The 26,350-nt window shown below is 43.8% G+C and overlaps 1 protein-coding gene across 1 annotated transcript in view; it reads right to left on the bottom strand.

Annotated features, from left to right (window-relative positions):
- The window catches only part of LOC110495943 (pyridoxal kinase), a 35,133-nt gene extending 18,022 nt beyond the window's left edge, over nt 1-17,111 (bottom strand). Inside the window, exons 1-2 of the mRNA XM_021571485.3 lie at nt 16,577-17,111; nt 11,350-11,404 (exon numbers count right to left, since the gene is read on the bottom strand). Of these exons, the coding sequence (XP_021427160.1) occupies nt 11,350-11,404; nt 16,577-16,840 (319 nt within the window). The 5' untranslated portion in view covers nt 16,841-17,111. The remainder of the gene's footprint in view (nt 1-11,349; nt 11,405-16,576) is intronic.
- Between the last annotated feature and the right edge of the window lie 9,239 nt (nt 17,112-26,350).

Raw genomic sequence — 26,350 nt, 5'->3', positions numbered from 1 at the left:
TACTGTTGGACTGTATGCAGTCGGTTAGGTGTGAACTCTGTATCAAAGCAAATGGGGGACGTTTACCCAATTACCCACAAGCTGTGGGAGCGTAGGGAGGCTGAGAGGACACAGGGAGCTGTGTGACAAGTGGACAGAGAGGGCTATGGGACTAGCATATAGCATGGTGAGGACTGAGGGGCCAGGGATTAGCTTGGGCCCCAAGCCCAGAGAGGAGAGCTCTAATATGGGTGACGATAGCAGGACAGTGCCTCCCCTCATTGAACAGTACAGACCCATCTAGATAAATGTTTACCGTTATTTAACCAGGAAAGATCTTTGAGGTTAAAACCTCTTTCGCAAGGGCGACCTGGATCATTCAAGCGGATGAGGTCAGCACAGCCAAGTTGGCTCTTTGACACGGTTGTGCTCTCCAGGACATCTGCCCATGAATGAACACTTAGCAAGAACACACCAGCGGGCAAACGAGGCTGGCTGATTCATATGTTGACTGACGCGGTGCAATAGATAGGGTCATTCCCCAAACCTACGTCAGATACGCAGTTTACTTTTCCCTCTGCTCCCTTTTAATCTCCCTCACAATCACTCACTTCCTCTCCCTCTTGCACATGCTGCTCATCAGGGTGAGGCAGGGATCCGTGGTTTTCCAGACGGAGCGACACATGAAGTGAGACGGAAACTGAGAGGAGCCTGACAGTGGTGTGATCTCAATTAGCACTCATTCACATGTTCCTTTCACAGACACACACGGTCGTGCGCACACACAAACACACTGGTGTCTACCATGTCATTCACCTTCAGCTCGAAGACCAACAGCCCCCTCCCATCCTAGGCTATAACAGTATCCACAACAACAAAACGTTTGGCACAATTGTTACAAAATAGCACTAGTTGCATCCATTGCATTCTGCTGTCACTATTGACATCACAACAGAGCTGGAGTTTCCTCTGTGGTGGATGTGATGCGCTCATTGGGCCGCCGGCAGGTGACTCGTGCGGCAGTGAGGCGTGAACAGGCAGCGAAGTGATTGGGCTGTGATTGCGTCCAAAATGACGCCCTATTCCCTACATAGTGCACTACTTTTGACCAGCCCTGGTCAAAAGTAGCACACTATATAGGGAATAGGGGTCCATGGTTTGGGACACAGCCTGACAGTCTTCATAGAATCCCTGGATATCGGAGCGAGATTACTGTGAGTCTGACTGACTTCAAAACGGGGCTCCTGTAACAAGGGTGGTTCAGAGAACCTTGCTCGCATGTTGATTAGTAACCTTTCCTGAGACTAAGCCGGCTAACACAATCTTGTGACATACAAGAGACCCAGGTTCAAACTACAGTTGGTCACATTGGTGGTGTAACCTGGATGGGTTCATGTGAGGCGCAGGAGGAAGTCAAAGAGGAGTAAAGTGTAAAGGAGGTGGGTCATGTAAGCTTGCGTCATGAGTAACCTTGTCTGAGACCTGATGATTTGTGTAGGCTTAGTGGGCTAACACAGTTTTGTAGGGCACAGAAGACCCAGGTTTGAACCCTGCTGGGAACACTTCTCAATGGAGGATCCAAGACACACCAGTGGCACTGAAGATGGCCACAAACTTGCTATTTTATTTAGTAACGTCAAAGGCCTATTAAGCAGGGCAGGTGTGTGTGTGTGTGTGTGTGTAAGAGTGAGAGAGTCAATAAGTGCAGTAGCCTATATTGTAGTGCGGCTCAAAAGCGGCCCATTTTTATTTATTTCACCTTTATTTAACCAGGTAGGCAAGTTGAGAACAAGTTCTCATTTACAATTGTGACCTGGCCAAGATAAAGCAAAGCAGTTCGACACATACAACGACACAGAGTTACACATGGAGTAAAACAAACATACAGTCAATAATACAGTATAAACAAGTCTATATACGATGTGAGCAAATGAGGTGAGATAAGGGAGGTAAAGGCAAAAAAAGGCCATGGTGGCAAAGTAAATACAATATAGCAAGTAAAACACTGGAATGGTAGATTTGCAATGGAAGAATGTGCAAAGTAGAAATAAAAATAAATGGGGTGCAAAGGAGCAAAATAAATAAATAAATTAAATACAGTAGGGAAAGAGGTAGTTGTTTGGGCTAAATTATAGGTGGGCTATGTACAGGTGCAGTAATCTGTGAGCTGCTCTGACAGTTGGTGCTTAAAGCTAGTGAGGGAGATAAGTGTTTCCAGTTTCAGAGATTTTTGTAGTTCGTTCCAGTCATTGGCAGCAAAGAAATGGAAGGAGAGGCGGCCAAAGAAAGAATTGGTTTTGGGGGTGACTAGAGAAATATACCTGCTGGAGCGTGTGCTACAGGTGGGAGATGCTATGGTGACCAGCGAGCTGAGATAAAGGGGGACTTTACCTAGCAGGGTCTTGTAGATGACATGGAGCCAGTGGGTTTGGCGACGAGTATGAAGCGAGGGCCAGCCAACGAGAGCGTGCAGGTCGCAATGGTGGGTAGAATATGGGGCTTTGGTGACAAAACGGATTGCACTGTGATAGACTGCATCCAATTTGTTGAGTAGGGTATTGGAGGCTATTTTGTAAATAACATCGCCAAAGTCGAGGATTGGTAGGATGGTCAGTTTTACAAGGGTATGTTTGGCAGCATGAGTGAAGGATGCTTTGTTGCGGAATAGGAAGCCAATTCTAGATTTAACTTTGGATTGGAGATGTTTGATATGGGTCTGGAAGGAGAGTTTAAAGTCAGAGCCGTCCAGAGTAGTGATGTTGGACAGGCGGGCAGGTGCAGGTAGCGATCGGTTGAAGAGCATGCATTTAGTTTTACTTGTAATTTAAGAGCAATTGGAGGCCACGAAAGGAGAGTTGTATGGCATTGAAGCTTGCCTGGAGGGTTGTTAACACAGTGACCAAAGAAGGGCCAGAAGTATACAGAATGGTGTCGTCTGCGTAGAGGTGGATCAGAGACTCACCAGCAGCAAGAGCGACCTCATTGATGTATACAGAGAAGAGAGTCGGTCCAATAATTGAACCTTGTGGCACCCCCATAGAGACTGCGAGATGTCCGGACAGCAGACCCTCCGATTTGACACACTGAACTCTATCAGAGAAGTAGTTGGTGAACCAGGCGAGGCAATCATTTGAGAAACCAAGGCTGTCGAGTCTGCCGATGAGGATGTGGTGATTGACAGAGTCGAAAGCCTTGGCCAGATCAATGAATACGGCTGCACAGTAATGTTTCTTATCGATGGCGGTTAAGATATCATTTAGGACCTTGAGTGTGGCTGAGGTGCACCCATGACCAGCTCTGAAACCAGATTGCATAGCAGAGAAGGTATGGTGAGATTCGAAATGGTCGGTAATCTGTTTGTTGACTTGGCTTTTGAAGACCTTAGAAAGGCATGGTAGGATAGATATAGGTCTGTAGCAGTTTGGGTCAAGAGTGTCCCCCCCTTTGAAGAGGGGGATGACCGCAGCTGCTTTCTGATCTTTGGGAATCTCAGATGACACGAAAGAGAGGTTGAACAGGCTAGTAATAGGGGTGGCAACAATTTTGGCAGATAATTTTAGAAAGAAAGGGTCCAGATTGTCTAGCCAGGCTGATTTGTAGGGGTCCAGATTTTGCAGCTCTTTCAGAACATCAGCTGAACGGATTTGGGAGAAGGAGAAATGGGGAAGGCTTGGGCGAGTTGCTGTGGGGGGTGCAGTGCTGTTGACCGGGGTAGGAGTAGCCAGGTGGAAAGCATGGCCAGCCGTAGAAAAATGCTTATTGAAATTCTCAATTATGGTGGATTTATCAGTGGTGACAGTGTTTCCTATCTTCAGTGCAGTGGGCAGCTGGGAGGAGGTGTTCTTATTCTCCTTGGACTTTACAGTGTCCCAGAACTTTTTTGAGTTAGTGTTGCAGGAAGCAAATTTCTGCTTGAAAAAGCTAGCCTCAGCTTTTCTAACTGCCTGTGTATAATGGTTTCTAGCTTCCCTGAACAGCTGCATATCACGGGGGCTGTTCGATGCTAATGCAGAACGCCATAGGATGTTTTTGTGTTGGTTAAGGGCAGTCAGGTCTGGGGAGAACCAAGGGCTATATCTGTTCCTGGTTCTAAATTTCTTGAATGGGGCGTGTTTATTTAAGATGGTTAGGAAGGCATTTAAAAAAAATATCCAGGCATCCTCTACTGACGGGATGAGATCAATATCCTTCCAGGATACCCCGGCCAGGTCGATTAGAAAGGCCTGCTCGCTGAAGTGTTTCAGGGAGCGTTTGACAGTGATGAGTGGAGGTCGTTTGACCGCTGACCCATTATGGATGCAGGCAATGAGGCAGTGATCGCTGAGATCTTGGTTGAAGACAGCAGAGGTGTATTTAGAGGGCAAATTGGTTAGGATGATATCTACAGTGCCTTGCGAAAGTATTCGGCCCCCTTGAACTTTGCGACCTTTTGCCACATTTCAGGCTTCAAACATAAAGATATAAAACTGTATTTTTTTGTGAAGAATCAAAAACAAGTGGGACACAATCATGAAGTGGAACGACATTTATTGGATATTTCAAACTTATTTAACAAATCAAAAACTGAAAAATTGGGCGTGCAAAATTATTCAGCCCCTTTACTTTCAGTGCAGCAAACTCTCTCCAGAAGTTCAGTGAGGATCTCTGAATGATCCAATGTTGACCTAAATGACTAATGATGATAAATACAATCCACCTGTGTGTAATCAAGTCTCCGTATAAATGCACCTGCACTGTGATAGTCTCAGAGGTCCGTTAAAAGCGCAGAGAGCATCATGAAGAACAAGGAACACACCAGGCAGGTCCGAGATACTGTTGTGAAGAAGTTTAAAGCCGGATTTGGATACAAGGCACTGTATGAGGGTGCCCATGTTTAAGGCTTTGGGGAGGTACCTGGTAGGTTCATTGATAATTTGTGTGAGATTGAGGGCATCAAGTTTAGATTGTAGAATGGCTGGGGTGTTAAGCATGTTCCAGTTTAGGTCGCCTAGCAGCACGAGCTCTGAAGATAGATGGGGGGCAATCAGTTCACATATGGTGTCCAGAGCACAGCTGGGGACAGAGGGTGGTCTATAGCAGGCGGCAACGGTGAGAGACTTGTTTTTAGAGAGGTGGATTTTTAAAAGTAGAAGTTCAAATTGTTTGGGTACAGACCTGGATAGTAGGACCGAACTCTGCAGGCTATCTTTGCAGTAGATTGCAACACCGCCCCCTTTGGCAGTTCTATCTTGTCTGAAAATGTTGTAGTTTGGGTTTAAAATGTCAGAATTTTTGGTGGTCTTCCTAAGCCAGGATTCAGACCCAGCTAGATCATCCGGGTTGGCAGAGTGTGCTAAAGCAGTGAATAGAACACACTTAGGGAGGAGGCTTCTAATGTTAACATGCATGAAACCAAGGCTATTACGGTTACAGTAGTCGTCAAAAGAGAGCACCTGGGGAATAGGAGTGGAGCTAGGCCCTGCAGGGCCTGGATTCACCTCTACATCGCCAGAGGAACAGAGGAAGAGTAAAATAAGGGTACGGCTAAAAGCAATAAGAATTGGTCGTCTAGAACGTCTGGAACAGAGAGTAAAAGGAGGTTTCTGGGGGCGATAAAATAGCATCAAGGTATAATGTACAGACAAAGGTATGGTAGGATGTGAATACAGTGGAGGTAAACCTAGGTATTGAGTGATGAAAAGAGAGATATTGTCTCTAGAAACATAATTGAAACCAGGAGATGTCATTGCATGTGTGGGTGGTGGAACTAATTGGTTGGATAAGGTATAGTGAGCAGGACTAGAGGCTCTACAGTGAAATAAGCCAATAAACACTAACCAGAACAGCAATGGACAAGGCATATTGACATTAAGGAGAGGCATGCTTAGTCGAGTGATCAAAAGGATCCAGTGAGTAGAGAGGTTGTTTGGGGGTCACGGCGATTTAGACAGCTAGCCAGGCCATCGGTAGCAAGCTAGCATAGGATGGAGGTCTGTTAGTAGATTAGTGGGGTTCCGTGTGGTAGAGAGGATTAATCCAAATCACACAACAACAAAAAAACAATAGATATAGTTATAGAGGCCCAAGAAGAAAAAAAATAAATAATAACAATAATAATAAAAATAAATAAATAAATTGTCCGATTGTCTATTCAGATAGCAGCCGATAAGACAGCTAACGGTTAGCGGGCCGCAGATGGGCGTTCAGGTAACGTCGCGACGGAGGAGCCAGCCGGATAACTCCTTCGGGTAGATAATGTCGGCAGTCCAGTTGTGAAGGCCCGGTGGGGCTCCGCATAGGCAGTAAAACGGTTCTGGATAGGTGATTGTAGCCCAGGAGTGATTGATGGAATTCTTCAGCTGGCTAGCTCCGGAATAAAACAAAAGCCGATAGTCACACGGATAGCAGCTAGCTAGCTGTGAGATCCGGGTATGAATGTCCAGAGTTAGCGGTTGAAATCCAGGGACATGGAGAGAAAAATTGGTCCGGTATGTTCCGTTCCGAGCCGCGCTGCGCCGTACAAAACTAGGAGGATAGCTGATGACCACAAACCGTGGTTAGTTGAATACTAACAATTAGCCAGTAAAGAAGCTAACTAGCTTCTGATTAGCTTCTGATTAGCTTCTGGATTAGCTTCTGGCTAGCTTCTGGCTAGCTTCTGGCTAGTTTCTGGCTAGTTTCTGGCTAGCTTCTTGGAGGAATACAGATTTGAGGTAAATAATACTTTTTTTATAAATATAAATTGGTGAGTGTTTTGAAGATGAGTTTATGGAAAATAAAAAAATATATATATAAAAAGGTATGTGAATTTTTTTTTAAATATATATATATATATATATATATGGGACACGACAAGACGAGGACAAAAGACGTCTGAACTGCTATGCCATCTTGGATAACATGAACATGAAAATTGTTAGCATATGCAAAATATGGCAAGATCTTTCAGAGATCTCTCAAAAATGTGAAATAATTTCCTATCAAGAAGGATTAAAAATATACAAGACAGCAACACATGGTACTTCTATACTTCTAAATTCCATTTAAATTCCAGGCAATTCAGAAAGTACACAAAATTCTAATTCCACATTTTCTTCATTGAAGAGAATTGGAATTCAAAATCAAATCAATTTTTATTGGTCATATATACAGTGCACATGGTTAGTAGATGTTAATGCGAGTGTAGCGAAATTCTTGTGCTTCTAGTTCCGACAGTGCAGTAATATCTAACAAGTAATCTAACAATTCCCCAACAACTACCTAATACACACAAATCTAAAGGGGTGAATGAGAATATGTACATATAAGTAAATGAATGAGCGATGGCCGAGCGGCATAGGCAAGGTGCAGTAGATGGTTTAAAATACAGTATATACAGTGCCTTGCGAAAGTATTCGGCCCCCTTGAACTTTGCGACCTTTTGCCACATTTCAGGCTTCAAACATAAAGATATAAAACTGTATTTTTTTGTGAAGAATCAACAACAAGTGGGACACAATCATGAAGTGGAACGACATTTATTGGATATTTCAAACTTTTTTAACAAATCAAAAACTGAAAAATTGGGCGTGCAAAATGATTCAGCCCCCTTAAGTTAATACTTTGTAGCGCCACCTTTTGCTGCAATTACAGCTGTAAGTCGCTTGGGGTATGTCTCTATCAGTTTTGCACATCGAGAGACTGAATTTTTTTCCCATTCCTCCTTGCAAAACAGCTCGAGCTCAGTGAGGTTGGATGGAGAGCATTTGTGAACAGCAGTTTTCAGTTCTTTCCACAGATTCTCGATTGGATTCAGGTCTGGACTTTGACTTGGCCATTCTAACACCTGGATATGTTTATTTTTGAACCATTCCATTGTAGATTTTGCTTTATGTTTTGGATCATTGTCTTGTTGGAAGACAAATCTCCGTCCCAGTCTCAGGTCTTTTGCAGACTCCATCAGGTTTTCTTACAGAATGGTCCTGTATTTGGCTCCATCCATCTTCCCATCAATTTTAACCATCTTCCCTGTCCCTGCTGAAGAAAAGCAGGCCCAAACCATGATGCTGCCACCACCATGTTTGACAGTGGGGGTGGTGTGTTCAGCTGTGTTGCTTTTACGCCAAACATAACGTTTTGCATTGTTGCCAGAAAGTTAAATGTTGGTTTCATCTGACCAGAGCACCTTCTTCCACATGTTTGGTGTGTCTCCCAGGTGGCTTGTGGCAAACTTTAAACAACACTTTTTATGGATATCTTTAAGAAATGGCTTTCTTCTTGCCACTCTTCCATAAAGGCCAGATTTGTGCAATATACGACTGATTGTTGTCCTATGGACAGAGTCTCCCACCTCAGCTGTAGATCTCTGCAGTTCATCCAGAGTGATCATGGGCCTCTTGGCTGCATCTCTGATCAGTCTTCTCCTTGTATGAGCTGAAAGTTTAGAGGGACGGCCAGGTCTTGGTAGATTTGCAGTGGTCTGATACTCCTTCCATTTCAATATTATCGCTTGCACAGTGCTCCTTGGGATGTTTAAAGCTTGGGAAATCTTTTTGTATCCAAATCCGGCTTTAAACTTCTTCACAACAGTATCTCGGACCTGCCTGGTGTGTTCCTTGTTCTTCATGATGCTCTCTGCGCTTTTAACGGACCTCTGAGACCATCACAGTGCAGGTGCATTTATACGGAGACTTGATTACACACAGGTGGATTGTATTTATCATCATTAGTCATTTAGGTCAACATTGGATCATTCAGAGATCCTCACTGAACTTCTGGAGAGAGTTTGCTGCACTGAAAGTAAAGGGGCTGAATAATTTTGCACGCCCAATTTTTCAGTTTTTGATTTGTTAAATAAGTTTGAAATATCCAATAAATGTCGTTCCACTTCATGATTGTGTCCCACTTGTTTTTGATTCTTCACAAAAAAATACAGTTTTATATCTTTATGTTTGAAGCCTGAAATGTGGCAAAAGGTCGCAAAGTTCAAGGGGGCCGAATACTTTCGCAAGGCACTGTACATGTGATATGAGTAATGTAGATATGTAAACATTATGAAAGTGCCATTATTTAAAGTGCCATTGTTTAAAGTGACTTGTGATCCGTTTATTAAAGTGTCCAGTCTGTCCCAACTTTGATGCACATGTACTGACCTCGCCTTCTGGATGATAGCAGTGTGAACAGGTAGTGGCTCGGGTGGTTGATGTCCTTGATGATCTTTTTGTCCTTCCTGTGACATTGGGTGCTGTAGGTGTCATGGAGGGCAGGTAGTTTGCCACCAGTGATGCATTGTACAGACCGCACCACCCTCTGGAGCGCCTTGCGGTTGAGGGCGGTGCAGTTGCCATACCAGGCTGTGATACAGCTCGACAGGATGCTCTCAATTGTGCATCTGTAAAAGTTTGTCAGGGTTTTGGGTGACAAGCCAAATTTCTTCAGCCTCCTGAGGTTGAAGAGGCGCTGTTGAACCTTCTTCACCACACTGTCTGTGTGGGTGGACCATTTCAGTCTGTCTGTGATGTGTACGCCCAGGAACTTAAAACTTTTCACCTTCTCCACTGCTGTCCCTTTGATGTGGATAGGGGTGTGCTCCCTCTGCTGTTTCCTGAAGTACACGATCATCTCCTTTGTTTTGTTGACGTTGAGTGAGAGGTTGTTTTCCTGACACCACACTCCGAGTGCCCTCACCTCCTCCCTGTAGTCTGTCTCGTCGTTATTGGTGATCAAGCCCATTACTGTTGTGTTGTCTGCAAACTTGATGATTGAGTTGGAGGTGTGCATGGCCCCGCAGTCGTGGCTGAACAGGGAGTACAGGAGAGGGCTGAGCACACACCCTTGTAGGGCCCCTGTGTTGAGGGTCAGCGAAGTGGAGATGTTGTTTCCTACCTTCACCACCTGGGTGCGGCCCTGTAGAAAGTCCAGGACCCAGTTGCACAGGGCGGGGTTGAGACCCAGGGCCTCCAGCTTGATGATGAGCTTGGATGGTACTATGGTGTTGAATGCTGAGCTGTAGTCAATGAACAGCATTCTTACATAGGTATTATTTTTGTCCAGAGGGGGTAGTGCAGTGTGCACTGTGATGGCGAGAGCGTCATCTGTTGACCTGTTGGGGCACTATGCAAACTGAAGTGGGTCTAGTGTGGCCGGTAAGGTGGCGGTGATATGATCTTTGACTAGCCTCTCAAAGCACTTCATCATGACAGAAGTGAGTGCTATGGGGCGGTAGTCATTTAGTTCAGTTATCTTTGCTTTCTTGGGTACAGGAACAATCTTGAAGCATGTGGGGACAACAGACCAGGATTGGGAGCGATTGAATCTGTCTGTAAACACACCAGCCAGCTGGTCTGCGCATGCTCTGAGGACGCAGCTAGGGATGCCGTCTGGGCCAGCAGCCTTACGAGGGTTAACAAGTTTAAATGTTTTTCTCACGTTTCCCACGGAAAAGGAGATGCAGTCTTTGTTAAAGAGCCGTGATGGTGGCACTGTATTATCCTCAAAGCGGGCAAAGAACGTGTTTAGTTTGTCTGGAAGCGTGACGTCAGTGTCCGTGACATGGCTGTTTTTGTTTTTGTAGATTTCCTGTAGACCCTCCCACATACGTCTCGTGTCTGAGCCATTGTGACTCCACCTTGTCCCCGTACCGGCATTTCACTTGTTTGATTGCCTTGCGGAGGGAATAACTACACTGTTCATTTTCAGACATATTTCCAGACCTCTTTCCATGGTTAAATGTGGTGGATTGCGCTTTCAGTTTTGCGCGAATGCCACCATCCAGCCACAGTTTCTGGTTAGGGTAGGTTTTAATAGTCACAGTGGGTACAACATCTCCAATGCACTTCTTTCTAAATGCACTCACGAGTCAGCGTATAGATCAACGTTGGTCTTCTGAGGCTGACCGGAACATATTTCAGTCCGCGTGATCAAAACAATCATGAAGTGTGGCTTCCGATTGGTCAGACCAGCGTTGAATGATTCTCGTCACTGGTACATCCTGTTTGAGTTTCTGCCTATAAGACAGAACGAGCAGGATGGAGTCGTGGTCGGATTTGCCGAAGGGAGGGCGGGGAGGGCTTTGTATGCATCGCGGAAGTTAGAGTAGCAGTGGTCGAGAGTATTAGCCCTGCGTGTCGTGCAATCAATATGCTGATAGAATTTAGGTAGCCTTGTTCTCAAATTTGCTTTGTTAAAATCCCCAGCTACAATGAACGCAGCCTCCGGATACATGGTTTCCAGTTTACATAGAGTCCAGTGAAGTTCCTTGAGGGCCGTCTTGGTGTTCGCTTGAGGGGGAATGTACACAGCTGTGACTATAACTGACAGGAATTCTCTTGGTAGGTAAGATTTCAGTGTATTTCCTGAATTGACTAAAATGTAAATAGAATTAACCCCAACCCTGCTGTACATTATAAGTACCTGTATGATTGGAGAATTGTACCGAGTTGATTGAATCCACCTCAAACCCCAGCACCTGTGGAAGAGACAGACAGAGCATTAATCAAAGCATTGTGCTGAAGATGAACAATGTGGAATCGTATCAAATGCCATTCCATTTGATCCGTTCCAGCCATTATTATGAGCCGTCCTCCCCTCAGCAGCCTCCACTGGTGGGTAGGTTAATTACTTAGGCCCCTCAAACTCAACTCTGGCCCTCGAAGCCAGTTCCACTGCTTTTTTTCCATTGTTCCCCTCTAATCAAGGACTGATTTAGACCTGGGACACCAGGTGGTTGCAATTAATTATCAGGTAGAATAAAAAAACAGCAGGCTCCGGAGCTCGTAGGGTAAGAGTTGAACACTACTGATCTAGGCTATACAAAGGGCCAGATTTAGAGATTTGGTGGTCCATTTAAAAATGCCATTGAACCAGCCCCCAAAAAAGGGAAATTTTCCCCCCATACATTTGTATTATTCCACAACTAAAAATACATTTTTCGTAGTGTTTAATGCATGCAATTCTGAAATGTATTGTACCTATAAAGCTGCTGAGCCAGTGACTAACAGTGAGGATCCCCTGGGCTATTGGGGCCCATTTAATTTGTCCACATCATATGGTGGAAATAGTCCACAAAGCTAGTACAGCCCTACACGTTTTAAATAACCAGCCATTTTACTTATATTTGGACTAGCAGTTTCAGCTACCTGTACAATAGGGTTCCTAGTTGTCTTCAACTAAAATGACATAATGTAACTGGTGGAAAGCCTCATGTTTACACTGACTCCTGCACTGTATTGAGTAGGCTAGCCCATGTTTTTTTTTGGTAGTTAGACATAACTTGACCTTTCTATAAATAGAAGGCAACGGTTTTGACTTAGAGTACCCACAATAATAGATTTTACTTACATGACTTCACTTGCAACAGATTGATATAACCAGTTTTGAGCCCCGCATTTAGCCTATAACCTGTTTTAGAAAAATGTCATCATCTAATATTTTAAGAGCTTTCATTGTCTGCTTATTTGCCCTCTTTATATATAGTACGGTTCTGACTTGGTGTCAGAAAGCAAAAAAGAGACCATGTTTGTATGCGGCTTTATTAACTCAATAATACTTTTTTACATTGTCTGCAAACTGATATGTGACATGTATGCAAAATGTTACATGGTCTCTTTTTTGCTTTCTTGAGTAAGGCAGCTCCAAAATGCCTAGTTCAGTGCTTTCTGTGTTGGTGGGGCAGCCAGAGGAAAATACAGAGTGTATGGGTTGGTAAGGTTTTCTAGTTGCGCCGTGATTGGCTCAGTGTTCTGTCACTCATTTGGGACCCTACGTCACCACAAAATCTAAGGGGAGAGCTTGAAAATTCAAGCCCCTTGGGTGCTGCCATAGATTTACATTAGAAGTGTCCATTCAAGAAGGCTCAAGGTCATTGGACACAGAAAAAATTATGTTAAATCACATTATACAGTACCAGTCAAAAGGACACACCTACTCATTTTTACTATTTTATACATTGTAGAATAATAGTGAAGACATCCAAATGATGAAATAACACATATGGAATCATGTAGTAACCAAATCAAAATATATTTGATATTCTTCAAAGGAGCCACCCTTTGCCTTGATGACAGCTTTGCACACTCTAGGAATTCTCACAACCACCTTCACGAGATCGTCACCTGGAATGCATTTCAATTAACAGGTGTGCCTTGCTAAAAGTTTGTTTGTGGAATTTCTTTCCTTCTTAATGCGTTTGAGCAAATCAGTTGTGTTGTGACAAGGTAGGGCAGGTATACAGAAGACAGCCCTATTTAGTAAAAGACCAAGTCCATTATGGCAAGAACAGCTCAAATAAGCAAAGAGAAACAACAGTCCATCATTACTTTAAGACATGAAGGTCAGTCAATCCGGAACATTTCAAGAAATTTGATGGTTTCTTCAAGTGCAGTCGCAAAAACCATCAAGAGCTATGATGAAACTGGCTCTCATGAGAACCGCAACAGGAAAGGAAGACCCAGAGTTAACTCTGCTGCAGAGGATAAGTTCATTCGAGTTAACTGCACCTCAGATTGCAGCCCAAATAAATGCTTCACAAAGTACAAGTAACAGACACATCTCAATCTGTGTGAGACACAGAGTAAATGATTATCTCTGCATGTGTGGTTCCCGTTGTGAAGATTGGAAGAGGAGGTGTGATGGTGTGGGGGTGCTTTGCTGGTGACACTGTATAGTGATGTATTTAGAATTCAAGGCACACTTAACCAGCATGGCTACCACAGCATTCTGCAGCGATACGCCATCCCATCTATCATTTGTTTTTCAACAGGACAATGACCCAGCACACCTCCAGGCTGTGTAAGGGCTATTTGATCAAGGAGAGTGATGGAGTGCTGCATCAGAAGACCTGACCACAATCACCCGACCTCAACCCAATAGAGATGGTTTGGGATGTGTTGGACCACAGAGTGAAGGAAAAGCAGCCAACAAGTGCTCAGCATATGTGGGAACTCCTTCAAGACTGTTGGAAAAGCACTTCAAGTGAAGCTGGTTGAGAAAATGCCAAGAGAATGCAAAGCTGTCATCAAGACAAAGGGTGGTTACTTTGAAGAATCTAAAATATATGTTTTTAACACTTGTTTAATTGCTACATGATTCCATGTGTTATTTCATAGTTTTGATGTCTTCACTATTATTCTACAATGTAAAACATAGTCAAAATACCTTGAATGAGTAGGTGTGTCCAAACTTTTGACTGTATCTACCGTAGCTTTGATAGGACTGATCATTTCAACATCATACTTTCAAAATCTTAGCTAGCAAGCTAGACAAGCAGTCATAATCATGAATCAAGTGGACAATCTACTGGAAAATTATTTTTAATCCTTGTCATTATGAAGAGAAATTATAGATAAAACGTATCGGTGCTCATCGGCCATTGGACATTAACATTATACAACAAGTTGGAAATCGCATATTCAACAATGAGTGGTTTGGAAGGAATCAGTGGCTAACTGAAAGTGTTGCAAAACAATCACCAACCTACTATTCAGTGGAGAGGATATGTGGTCCAAGTCTGGGTTTAAGGGTCTATTTTCCAAGCTTAAAAGGATAAACATTCACATGCAACACCATGGGCCAGAAAAGGTTTATTACATTGGCTGTGCTGTCAATCCAGCCTGACTTCTGCCACATTCAAAACAACTTGATACTAGGAACTGGGAAATCTCAGACTTCAGTGAGTTCAAGACAACTGGGAACTCAGAAAAAAACGAGCTCTGACTGGGAAAATACGTTTTGAACAGTCATCTAACTCGGAATTCCAAGTCGGGAACTCTGGCCTCTTTCTAGAGCTGCAACCTGAAGATCACTGACGTCATGATTCAACCTTGTTTTTTGGGTTCCCAGTTGTCTTGAAAACACCATAAATCCAGAGAATGGCAGACTTTGATCACAAAGTTTGATGACAAAATTTGCCCACAAGAAGAATGGCCGTGCCACCTTCCTGTTCAACTGATTACAGCACAAAAAGGTGAGACGAAAAATGTATTGCATGCTGCTGAATAAATTATGTAATATGCCAGCGAGATATGTATACTGTAGCTAAGAAAGTAATACTAAGCGTATGTTAATTAACTTACGACTTCAACTGTATGTATACTGTAGCTAAGAAAGTAATACTAAGTGTATGTTGTGTAGTAAACTGTTAGTAGCCCATGTGCCTCTCCCTAATAATTTGGTACCCCCCCCCCCCCCCCCCATAACTTAGCCTACTGTTCTGATTTGGTGGTGCACATGTAGCCTATAGCCTGTTTTAGAGAAATGTCATCATTGAATATTGAAAGAACTTTCATTGTCTGCTTATATTCCCCCTTTTATTCATCCTTTGGTTCTGACTTGGTGTACAGGGAGAATAGTGTAAGAACGGCCCAATGCCCTGAATTCTGTCGCTGCACATTTCAAAAGTGCTGAACAAATAATTATATTGACTACGTCTGTCTAGACTCGCTCAATAATGTCTTAATCGAAATTACGGATTGCCTCTTATCCGCTTCTTGTCCCCTTATGCCATAGTTTGTACATCTCAATTGTCAGTAGAAGCCACATTTGTTTAAGCAAGTCAGCCATATCGGCTATGGCCAGTAAATGAGGCTAAATTAACTGTTAAGCTGCCAGACAAGGCTTCACTTATGTAGCCAGGTGTAGCGGTGGTAATGATTCACTCCATGGTGCTGAAAAGAAGGCTCTGCTCTTGGGACAGCTTTATGTAGGCCCTAACAGTCCATCATAGTACAATTAATGTATTGTTTAGTGTTGTGTAATGGCTTTGCTCGCATGCATCTGCCCCACCAAGATTTACATGCTAAAATCGCCACTTGATATAACCAATTGAAACAGGAGGTAAATCATTTTTGTGAATTATTTTTGGCCTAAGGGTTTAATCAAGATAATTATATTAAAAGCTCCTGTCTCCTCTTTAGTGACGTCAGTCAGAGGAATATACTCTAAATACGTCAGTCATTCATGCAGAAGCTCTCTGCTGTCTTTCTTGACTGATAGGATAGCAGAAACATCGATTCCCAGCTAATTGAGGACAGCAGAAACTGAGGATTTCCAGCTAATTGAGGACAGCAGAAACTGAGGATTCCCAGCTAATTGAAACGCCTTTACGGTCATCATCTATGACGGACCTGTACATTTGGATGACAAACAACGCTGTTCAGGGAAATAATGACCACCATGGTACCCAAATCACAGCAGTGTCTAATGTGATGAGGAGGATGAGAAAATGGTGATGTCACGATGATATTGATTATGAGGAGGAAGAGGATGAACGGATGACACCCGGACCCTATTGACAAGATTGCATTGCTGCAAGAGTAAAATCCGAATGAGTAAAATCCGTCACGAATGTCACACACGTCCATACTACAGTGTTGTGCATAATCCGACAGGCATGAACATGGAATGAATATTCTCGCAATTTATCACTGCTGATAACAATATGTCTAATGATTAACATGATTAACATATGATAACATGTAAAATACACCATCATCTCTATGTATTTTGAGTGTTCATGAATTGTCATCACCATTGGGAGCGCCAAAAGGGTATTTGCCATGTGACCTTTTGCTACCTGCACGCGCGCACAATTGCGTTACATTAGCTCATCAAAACATTGCATCAGAATATAATAGATACATACCTGTAACGGAAATGATGCCGATTTATTGCCAACATATCCCCTGACAACATGACTCTGAATTGACAATACTCTGCATTCCATTTCGTGCATAAAGTTAGAATAAAACACGCTACACAATCCGCGCAAAACAAACGCAGGTTTTGTGTTCAGGGCTGCACGTAAAGCAGCGATCCCGAGTCCACAATCCAAGGTGTTTTCAGTGAGGGTAAAATCAGAATCCAGCCACAAAACTGAAGGACATAGAACCCACACAGAAACGCTCATTGACGAGACACATCATTATTCTTCAGGCATTCGTGACGGGCACCTAAATCCACTGACATCACAAGCGCAACAATGAAACGGACGTGACAGCAATATTGTGAAATAGAAACAAGTGTGTTGCCTCTATAACAACAAAAATAACCAGAGGAATGAGTCTGATTTACCACCCGTAGCCCTTTACGATGTTATCGGTGGATTTCAAGGGCAGGTGTTGTGCGCACACACGAAGCATGGAGCTAATACGAATGAAATTAATACAAATGTTGTAGGTGGAGCCCAACATTTGGAGCCAGGGATTTTGTTACTATAGAATTATTAATAGAAGCAAAGAACCCTGTCTAAAAGGACTGTAATGGGAGCAAGCAGAGCGAGGATATTAGACATTTCTTTGGAACAAGAGGCAGTGTGGGAATCCGGTTGGGGTCCTTCATTATGTTACACGTTATGGGCATTGCTATCTGGGGTCATTGGGACGTCCCTACACCATAGCCCCGGGAAGAAGGGGTGCTGCAGCATCTATGACATACCTGATTAAAACAAATTACAAAGTAGTGCACTGGTCCTTTACTGGTCCTGTACAGTTATGTGCAAAGATCTAAAACATGCCCATATCAAATTAAATATGTTTCTTGATCAAATAACATGGAAAACAACCACTTTTTGTGCAGTACTAATTTACCATACTTACAAACCACTTAATGTAAATGTACATTACTGTATTGTACATAGGCTGGTCATCTATGTTTGTACCTGTAGACTTACCATCACCATCAAGAAAAACGATGCACAATACAGTAATTGAGTACATTGAGACATCATGTGGTTTATGATGATGTGATAAGATGATGATGCTCATTTAGTAGAGCATGGTGCTTACAATGCTAGGGTTGTGGGTTCAATTCCCAAGGGGGGCCAGAAAGAAAATGTATACACTAACTGCTGTAAGTTCCTCTGGATAAGAGCATTTAGTAAAAGGAATGAATACACCATTTAAGTTTTCACATAGAAATATGTTGCATTTGCAAAGTATTTCAAGAAACTGGAAAATGTATATCAAGCAAGTATTATTAGATTAACTGTTTTGTACAGATAATTATGAGACTCAAGTTACAAATGCTGGTAAACACTCAAATACATTTAGACAAAAAAAATGCACAGTGCACTGGACCTTTACTAGTCCTGTGTTAGCTGACGTCTGTAGCGCAATTCTTTTTTGCAGCATGCCCACCCACAGACTACTTACCGCAGCTATGCCCTAGCCTAACCCTTAATCCTAATCTTAACCCCTAACCTTAACCATAACCCTTACCTAACCCTAACCTTAACCCTTACCATAACCATTGTACATTTCAACTTCAATGGGGTAGGGTCGTCCCAAGAATCCTGTATAACACGAATCTATACTTTATTGGCCATTTACATGGAAAGGCATTTCGTGATGTCAGCATGCAAATACACAAACACAACACAATATATTACATGCAGCACGGAAAACTGGAAAGTTAGTAGCAAGTCACACATTTAGGCTACATTTTCACATATTCAAAGTCTCTGCGGCTTACTGTCTGACCTTGTATTGGGCCTGCATCATCCTATGTCCCACTGTTCAGCAGCCTGGTGGCTGATGGAATGAAACTTGCCTCCTTCCTGTTCTTGCTGAACAGTGGGACCCTCTTGGAGGGCAGCAGCTCAAAACATTGGGATTGTGTGTGGGGTCCTCTATGATGTGTGCTTGGCCTTGTCCCTTGTCGGTTTATCATAGAGGCCCTGACACCCCCTGCACTGCAGCCTGCAGAGCTTGGACCCCAGGTTATCTTTGTCACATTGTGAACATCCTCTATCAGAAATAATAGGGGAGCTGGGGAATGGTGCTAATGTATGGGCTCTCTGAATGGTCACGCATACAAAATGATGTGAACATGGACTAGAGGGATTCAATGGAAGATGTATGGATAAGAATGTACAGTAGGATATTGAGAATGTGACACTGACTGGGAAGGTAACAGTATAACCCCATCACTGAGAGATAATGGGACCTGTAGCAGCCTTCAGCTAATACACATACATACAGACACACATACACACACACGCAATAGAGCCCACTGAATCAAGCCAAGCCAGACTCGTGTTGATACTTAAAGAGAGGGAAAATATTTCCTGTCAATTAGACTTGAAATAATGGACAATTTTAACCGTGGGAATATCGAGCAGCAAATTATTTAGAGCACTAACCCAGTCTACAGAGAGGAAGGTCAACAAGTTGACCAAGTCAAGACGAGGGTTCTTTTTCAATTTGTCACTCGCAATTCCTCGGATCGTACTCCTCGCCGCTTTCTCGACCATATTGGAGGACAAGGTCCAAGGTCTCTCAAACCTTTCCCAATTCGTTTTGAGGAGGCAAGGCGAGGCAAGGCGAGAAGATGTGAGCAGACTGCTGCTTGCTTAGCCGTACCTCTTTTAAATTTCAGGCTAAGGAGCAAGCGTCACAAATCCCCATCTGCTACACACTCACCCCCCAAACTGACTCCATAGCGACCCCAACTATCGTGCTAACTAATCACCATTATAATAGACATCATTATAATGGATGCATTTAAGCCGGATGGTTGTGGTTATTTGAGGTGTTCATTCTGACTGTGCGTGCTGTTCGGTTCGGGCTGCTGAGTCACACAGTCTTTATCTGCACAGTCGTGACTGAGAGTAGAGAGCTGAGAGGAGGAGGAAGAGGAGGGGATTAAAAGGGGAGCCTAACTTTGGCTTTGTGATATCACTGTACCCAAAACTGTGAAATTGAATCATAGCTACCAAGCTACCCAACACTGATTTAGCTTCTTCCTAGCTTTTAGTTAGCTGTCTTCATGGGCGATTGGGTTACTCTGTATGAACATGGTTCCCATAGTTTAACTGTAGTCTGGCTGTGTCACAGGCTATGTGGACAATTCTACGTCCAGGTCTCTTTCTCAATTAATCTTTCCTTGATTCCTCGTCTCCTTCTTCGAAATCCATTGGAGGAGGGATCATGGATGTTCTCCGTCAATACAGTTGAGAAGGAAGCTAGGAGATAGGATTCAAATGATCACATTGGAAAGACACATTTAGATATAGCCCATTGAGAACCTTTAGCTGTAGGGTTGAACAAAGAATAAGGTTCTGACATCTGCTGGTAAGATATTGCCATTACATCATTGTCCTCATTTATGAATGCCCTCTCCTTAATCCTACACGTGTATGGCGAGTTGTTGAAAGAGAAAGACCATTCACATTCACATGGCCAGTGGCGACCTGCCATTCAGGGCAGATGGGGCAGAGCATGTTATTTTGGCATTAAAACGTGTCACATATCAGTTTGCAAACAATATTTGTAAAAATGTATTGAGTTGATAAAGCTGCATACAAACATGGTCTCTTTTTTGCTTTCTTGAGTAAGGCAGCTCCAAAATGCAGTTGTTTCAGCCTAGCTCAGTGCTTTCTGTGCTGAATTGGCTAATTTATCCCCCTCCTCTCCCCTGTAACTATTCTCCAGGTCGTTGCTGTAAATGAGAATGTGCTCTCAGTCAATTTACCTGGTAAAATAAGGGTTAAATAAATAAATACAATTAAATAGAGGGGTATCCAGCGGATAATACAGAGCATAGGGGTTGGTAAGGTTCTCTAGTTGCACCGTGATTGGCTCAGTGTTCTGTCACTCATGGGGGCCCTACGTCACCGCAAAATCTACAGTGAGAGCTAGAAAGCTCAAGCCCCCTTGGGTGCTGCCATAGATTTACATTAGAAGTGCCCATCCAAGAAGGCTCAAGGTCATTGGCCACTGATAAAATGACGTCAAATCACGTTATATCTCCCGGAGCTTTGATTGGACTGTTCATGTCAACATCATACATTCAAAACCTTAGCTAGCAAGCTAGACAAGCATTCATCACCATGAATCATGTCAACAATCTACTGGCAAATCCTTCTCAGTCCTTGTCATATGAAGATAAAATGTATCTGTGGTCATTGGCCATAAACATTACACAACAAGGTGGAAATCACAAATTGAACAATGAGTGATTTGGAAGGAATCTGGCTAACGGCTAGCGTTGCAAAGCAATCACTATTTTGCTTCCCCTGCTATTCGTTTGAGAGGATATGTGGTCCAAGTCTTGGTTTAAGGATTTAAAACATCTGTCTGAAAGGGTTTGTTTTCCAAGCTAAAAAGGATAAACATTCATTTTGTAACACCATGGACCAGAAAAGGTTGAATACATTGGCCATGCTGTCAATCCAGCAAGACTTCTGCCTCGTTCAAAACAACTAGAAACTCGGAACTGGGAAATCAGACTTCAGTGAGTTCAAGACAACTGGGAACTCAGAAGAAAACGAGCTCCAACTGGGAAAATACGTTTTCAGCATCCAACTCGAAGTTCCAAGTCGGGAACTCGGGCCTCTTTCTAGAGCTCCGATCTGAAGATCACTGAAGTCATGATTCAAACAGTTGTCTTGAAAGCACCATAAATCCAGAGAATGCCAGATGACAAAGTTTGATGACAAAATTTGCCCACAAGAAGGACCGCTGCGCCACCCTCCTGTTCAAGTGAGCACAGCACAACAGTGAGTCCAAAAATGTATTGTATGCTGCTGCATAAATTATGTAATATGTCAGGGAGATACAGTGCATTCAGAAAATATTGAGACCCCTCGACTTTTTCCACATTTTGTTACGTTACAGCCTTATTCTAAAGTGGATTATATCGTTTTTTTCCCTCATCAATCTACACACAATACCCCATAGTGACAAAGCAAAAGCAGGTTTTTAGAAATGTTTGTAAAATGTTTTGTTTTTAAAGTATTCAGACCCTTTACTCAGTACTTTGTTGAAGCACCTTTGGCATCGAGTACAGCCTTGAGTCTTCTTGGGTACACCTGTATTTAGGGAGTTTCTCCCATTCTTCTCTGCAGATCCTCTCGAGCTCTGTCAGGTCGGATGGGGAGCGTCGCTGCACAGCTATTTTCAGGTCTCTCCAGAGATGTTCGATCGGGTTCAAGTTTGGGCTCTGGCTGGGCCACTCAAGGACATTCAGAGACTTGTCCTGAAGCCACTGCTGCTTGTCCTGAAGCCTTGGAAGGTGAACCTTCACCCCAGTCTGAGGTCCTGAGCACCCTGGAGCAGGTTTTCATCAAGGATCTCTCTACACATTGCTCTGTTCATCTTTCCCTGGATCCTGACTAGTCTCCCAGTACCTGTCTCTGAACAATATCCCCACAGCATGATGCTGCCAGCACCATGCTTCACCGTGGGGATGGTGCCAGGTTTCCTCCAGACGTGATGCTTGGCAATCAGTCCAAAATAGTTTTGTTTCTCATGGTCTGAGAGTACTTTAAGTGCCTTTTGGTAAACTCCAAGTGGGCTGTCATGTGCCTTTTACTGGGGAGTCGCTGCAGATATTGTTGTCCTTCTGGAAGGTTCTCCCATCTCCACAGAGGAACTTTGGAGTTCTGTCAGAGTGACCATCGGGTTCTTGGTCTTCTCCCTAAAATTTCTAAAAACCTGTTTTCACTTTGTCATCATGGGGTATTGTGTGTAGATTGATGAGAATATTTAAATCCATTTTAGAATAAGGCTGTAATGTAACAACATTTGGAAAAAGTCAAGGGGTCTAAATGCTTTCTGAATGTACTGTGTGCTTACTGCAGCTAAGAAAGTAATACTAAGTGTATGTTGTGTAGTAAGCTGTTAGTAGCCCATGTGCATCACCATAATAATTTGGTCCCTTTCCCCCTCATATCTTAGCCCACTGTTCTGACTTGGGGGTGCACATGTAGCCTATAGCCTGTTTTATGTAAATGTCATCATCAAATATTGTAAGAGCTTCCATTGTCTGCTTAAATGCCCCCTTATATCCATCCTATGGTTCTGACTTGGTGTACAGGGAGAATCCTGTAAGAACGGCCCATGTTCTGAATTCTGTCGCTGTACAATTCAAAAGTGCTGAACAAATAATTATTTTGACTAGACGCGTCTTAGCTCGCTCATTAATGTCTTAATCGAAATTACGGATTGCCTCTTATCTGCTCCTCGTTCCCTTATACCATAGTTTGTACATCTCAATTGTCAGTAAAAAACACATTCGTTTAAGCAAGTCAGCCATATTAGCTATGTTTTTTTTAAAGATAGTAAATTAATGAACTGTTTCGCTGCCAGACAAGGCTCCGCTGATAGCCAGGTGTAGCAGTGGTAAGGCTTCAGTCTATGGTGCTGAAAAGAAGGCTCTGCTGTTAGGACTGCTTTATGTAGGCCCTAACCGTTTGTGGGCACCGTTTGTCACCGTTATAGTGCAATTAATGTATTGTTTAATGTGTTGTGTTGTGTAGTGGCTTTGCTGGCATGTTTTTTTGTTGCCCCACCAAGATTTATATGCTAAAATCGCCACTGCACATGGCCATACACCCGCACACTTATAGACACCGAAACACCACCCAAGGAAACAAGACACAGGAAGCAGAGAAAAAGGGTCAAACACTAAAGGGTTCTCCAGTAACCTCACCAGCTAATGACCTGTGATGTAATGGATCTCATTGTCCCTCCACTCCTTGGTGACACAGTACTGCTATTGGTGGCGTTAGATCACGAGAGGCTCTGCTCACTACACAATTACTAGCGTATAGTATTTTATTTTAGTCATACACTTAGACTCCGATAAGTACGCATCAAAGATCTTGACTGTTGACAATAGAGAATCCTTCCTCATATACAGTGTGCGCCAAAGATCAGTCACGTACTGTGCAATTCAAATGAGGGAGCATTCCACAGATGCATGGCCTCCTTACATCCATCTCTGTTAGCCTGTACACCTGAGTGACCACATCATATGGAACAGCCAGTAAGCAGGCTTATGACCTTTCACCTTACAACCCCAGACCCCCCACCGCCCTCCCTAATTCCCCCAACACCTGTAGCAGCATAGTGACCTGAGTGTCTTCCCTGAAAACTTCACTGTAAAATGATGCTATCAGGTTCTCCATTGGTGGTGGTCGGTCAATTGGTCAGTCACTCAGCTAGGCAGTAGCATTATATCCTCGATGTTTGTCAGTGCAGTCCTTACTCTCCCATCGCTCCACTGTGGTCATCTTACTACCATGGGGCCAAGATGATTAGCTGGGGAGGAGATATGGCCATGCCTAATAGTGACAAGACTGCTGCTGATGGATCAGCCGAAGACTGGAAGGTGTGTAGCCAGACTGACCTCCCGAGGTCTGCGTGTTTTAACATCAACGCTGTTTCTTTCTCTTTCTCATTTTCCCTTTTTCTCTCTCCCACCATCCATCTTCTCTCTCACGCGCCCTCCCCCCATTTCTCTCTGTCTCTCGTACACACTCCATACAGGTGTCTGGGGCAGAGGGAACGGACCCGGTCCGTATTGTGGTTGAGTCAATCCTGGAGATCCCCACCACCTTCAAAGTCAGCTCCCTCAGCAGCCAGACCAGCGTCTCCTTCTCTCAGGACCTCCAGGACCCCCATGTACCCACCGCTCCGCCCCAGGAGCCGCCTGCCCCCATCCCAAAGAGCCAGGGCCTGCTCACCCTACCCAGCTACCTCCCTTCCATGCGCTTCCTCAGGGTCTGGCACGGTATGGACGCCCCAGAGGACACAAAACAACCAAAAATATGTCACTTTCCCAATTCTGCCTGTCTGTCAGTCCTACTGACTGATAGTTATGTAGGGCTTTATTCAATATTCAATCTGTATCGCTGAGGCATTACAGATTGAGCGATAGAAATGCAAAGGACATTTCTGATTGAGCTGGCATACAGTATGCAAGGTTTACTGTGAATGTAGTCCCCACCAATGGAGGAACATTGCCTTTAAATTTCAACTGGACTTTAGTGCTGAACTTCCGTGATACGTATTGAACAGAGCCCTTTGAGTAACTGCTCTTCACCTCAAATCTGAAGGAGCACAGCAGGTTCATTGGCTAAGTCCTTTCCTCCAGGTCTGGTTGAGCCTATCTGCCTGCCGAACTATGCGGAGAGATTTGAGGAGGGGAAGATGTGCTGGATCTCTGGGTGGGGCGCCACAGTGGACGGAGGTGAATGGGCTCAAATTCAACACCTGAATAGATGCGCAAGCATGCACGTGTGTGTGTCTGTCTGTCTTTTCAGGGGAGACCAGTGTGTCCATGCATTCTGCCCAGGTCCCTGTGCTCTCCAGCAGGGACTGCAGTGGACCGAAAGTGTACCAGGGTGCCATCTCCCCTTGGATGGTCTGTGCAGGCTACCTAGAGGGGGGCAAAGACTCTTGCCAGGTATCTTTCAGAAGTGGACCTCAGAGTTCCATGCACCATTTGTCTAAAGGACAAAGTGCAGATAAAAAGCACACAGTGAAGACAAACGGTTAAAAGAAGGGGGTGGGCACTGTGTGTTGGCGATCACGAAACGGTGGTGATTCAGCAAGTAGAATCGTCAGAAAATTAACAGAAAATGAAGACCGATTTCCTGTTCAAAGGCGCTAGGACGGTCACCCGCTGCTTTTAACCGTTCGTTAGCACAGTGTATTTTGTGTTTGTGGAGTAAAATGCACTGCCGCTAATCCTGGTGTGTTTGGCGCCCAGGGGGATAGTGGAGGCCCTCTGGCCTGTGACGACTCATCAGTGTGGAAGCTGGCGGGGGCCACTAGCTGGGGCTATAGCTGTGCTGAGAGGAACAATTCTGCCGTGTACACTCTCATTCCCCACGCTCTGACCTGGATCCACCAGCAGATGAATTCTACTGTTGATATGGTGCACTCGTGAACTCTACTGGTGGCAGACAGTACTGCAAAAGTATTGCGGCTGCTATGAAAGGAGAGAGATACATGGTTTAAATGGACAGTTCACCCCGAAATCATAGTTTGTCAGATGTTTTCAGACATCCAAATTAATTTAGGCCTGGATTTACTAAGAGTTTTCACCAGTTGCAGAATGAACTGTTCCTTTAAGAGTGAAGAAGTCTTAAAGTTTGAGACAGCCAGTGGAAATCAATCGCTGGAAAACCTTTTTTTGTTTATTAGTCAGCGATGAATGATTGATATATACAAATCTGTTAGTCTATTTAACATCCAAATGAATATACTCCCATTCTATGATATCTTCCCACAGAAAGAAGAGGCACTGAGCCCTTGATCCCCAAAGGATACAGTAGCTGACATGGAGTACTTTACTCAGAGACACTATTTATTTGTTCTTAAGCACCACAGTGAACGGACAATCTGAGGCTGAGCAATAGCTCTATTTTAAAGTCAGAAAAACAAGATGGAGGGAAATGGTGAACGACAAATTAGGGAGATGAACTAGGGCCAGGATTCAATTCGGACTGCGGAGGATCGGCATTGTAGCAAGGTTGGCATGAAAAGGTCATTTCCGATTGAGCAGACATCTGCAGCGTTTACTTTGAATGCGATCTCCATGACTGCGGTAACGTCGCCTGTAAGTGGGGCATAGCCAAAAAGGGTGATCAGATTGAATCTGGGCCTAAGCTTGGTCTCATTAGTATGTC

The sequence above is a fragment of the Oncorhynchus mykiss genome, chromosome 18 (genome assembly GCF_057628025.1).
Source record: "Oncorhynchus mykiss isolate SJ-2025 chromosome 18, ASM5762802v1, whole genome shotgun sequence".
NCBI lineage: Eukaryota > Metazoa > Chordata > Actinopteri > Salmoniformes > Salmonidae > Oncorhynchus > Oncorhynchus mykiss.
The sequence above is the reverse complement of the archived record's forward strand: the minus strand, read 5'-3'. Positions and strand labels throughout refer to the sequence as shown.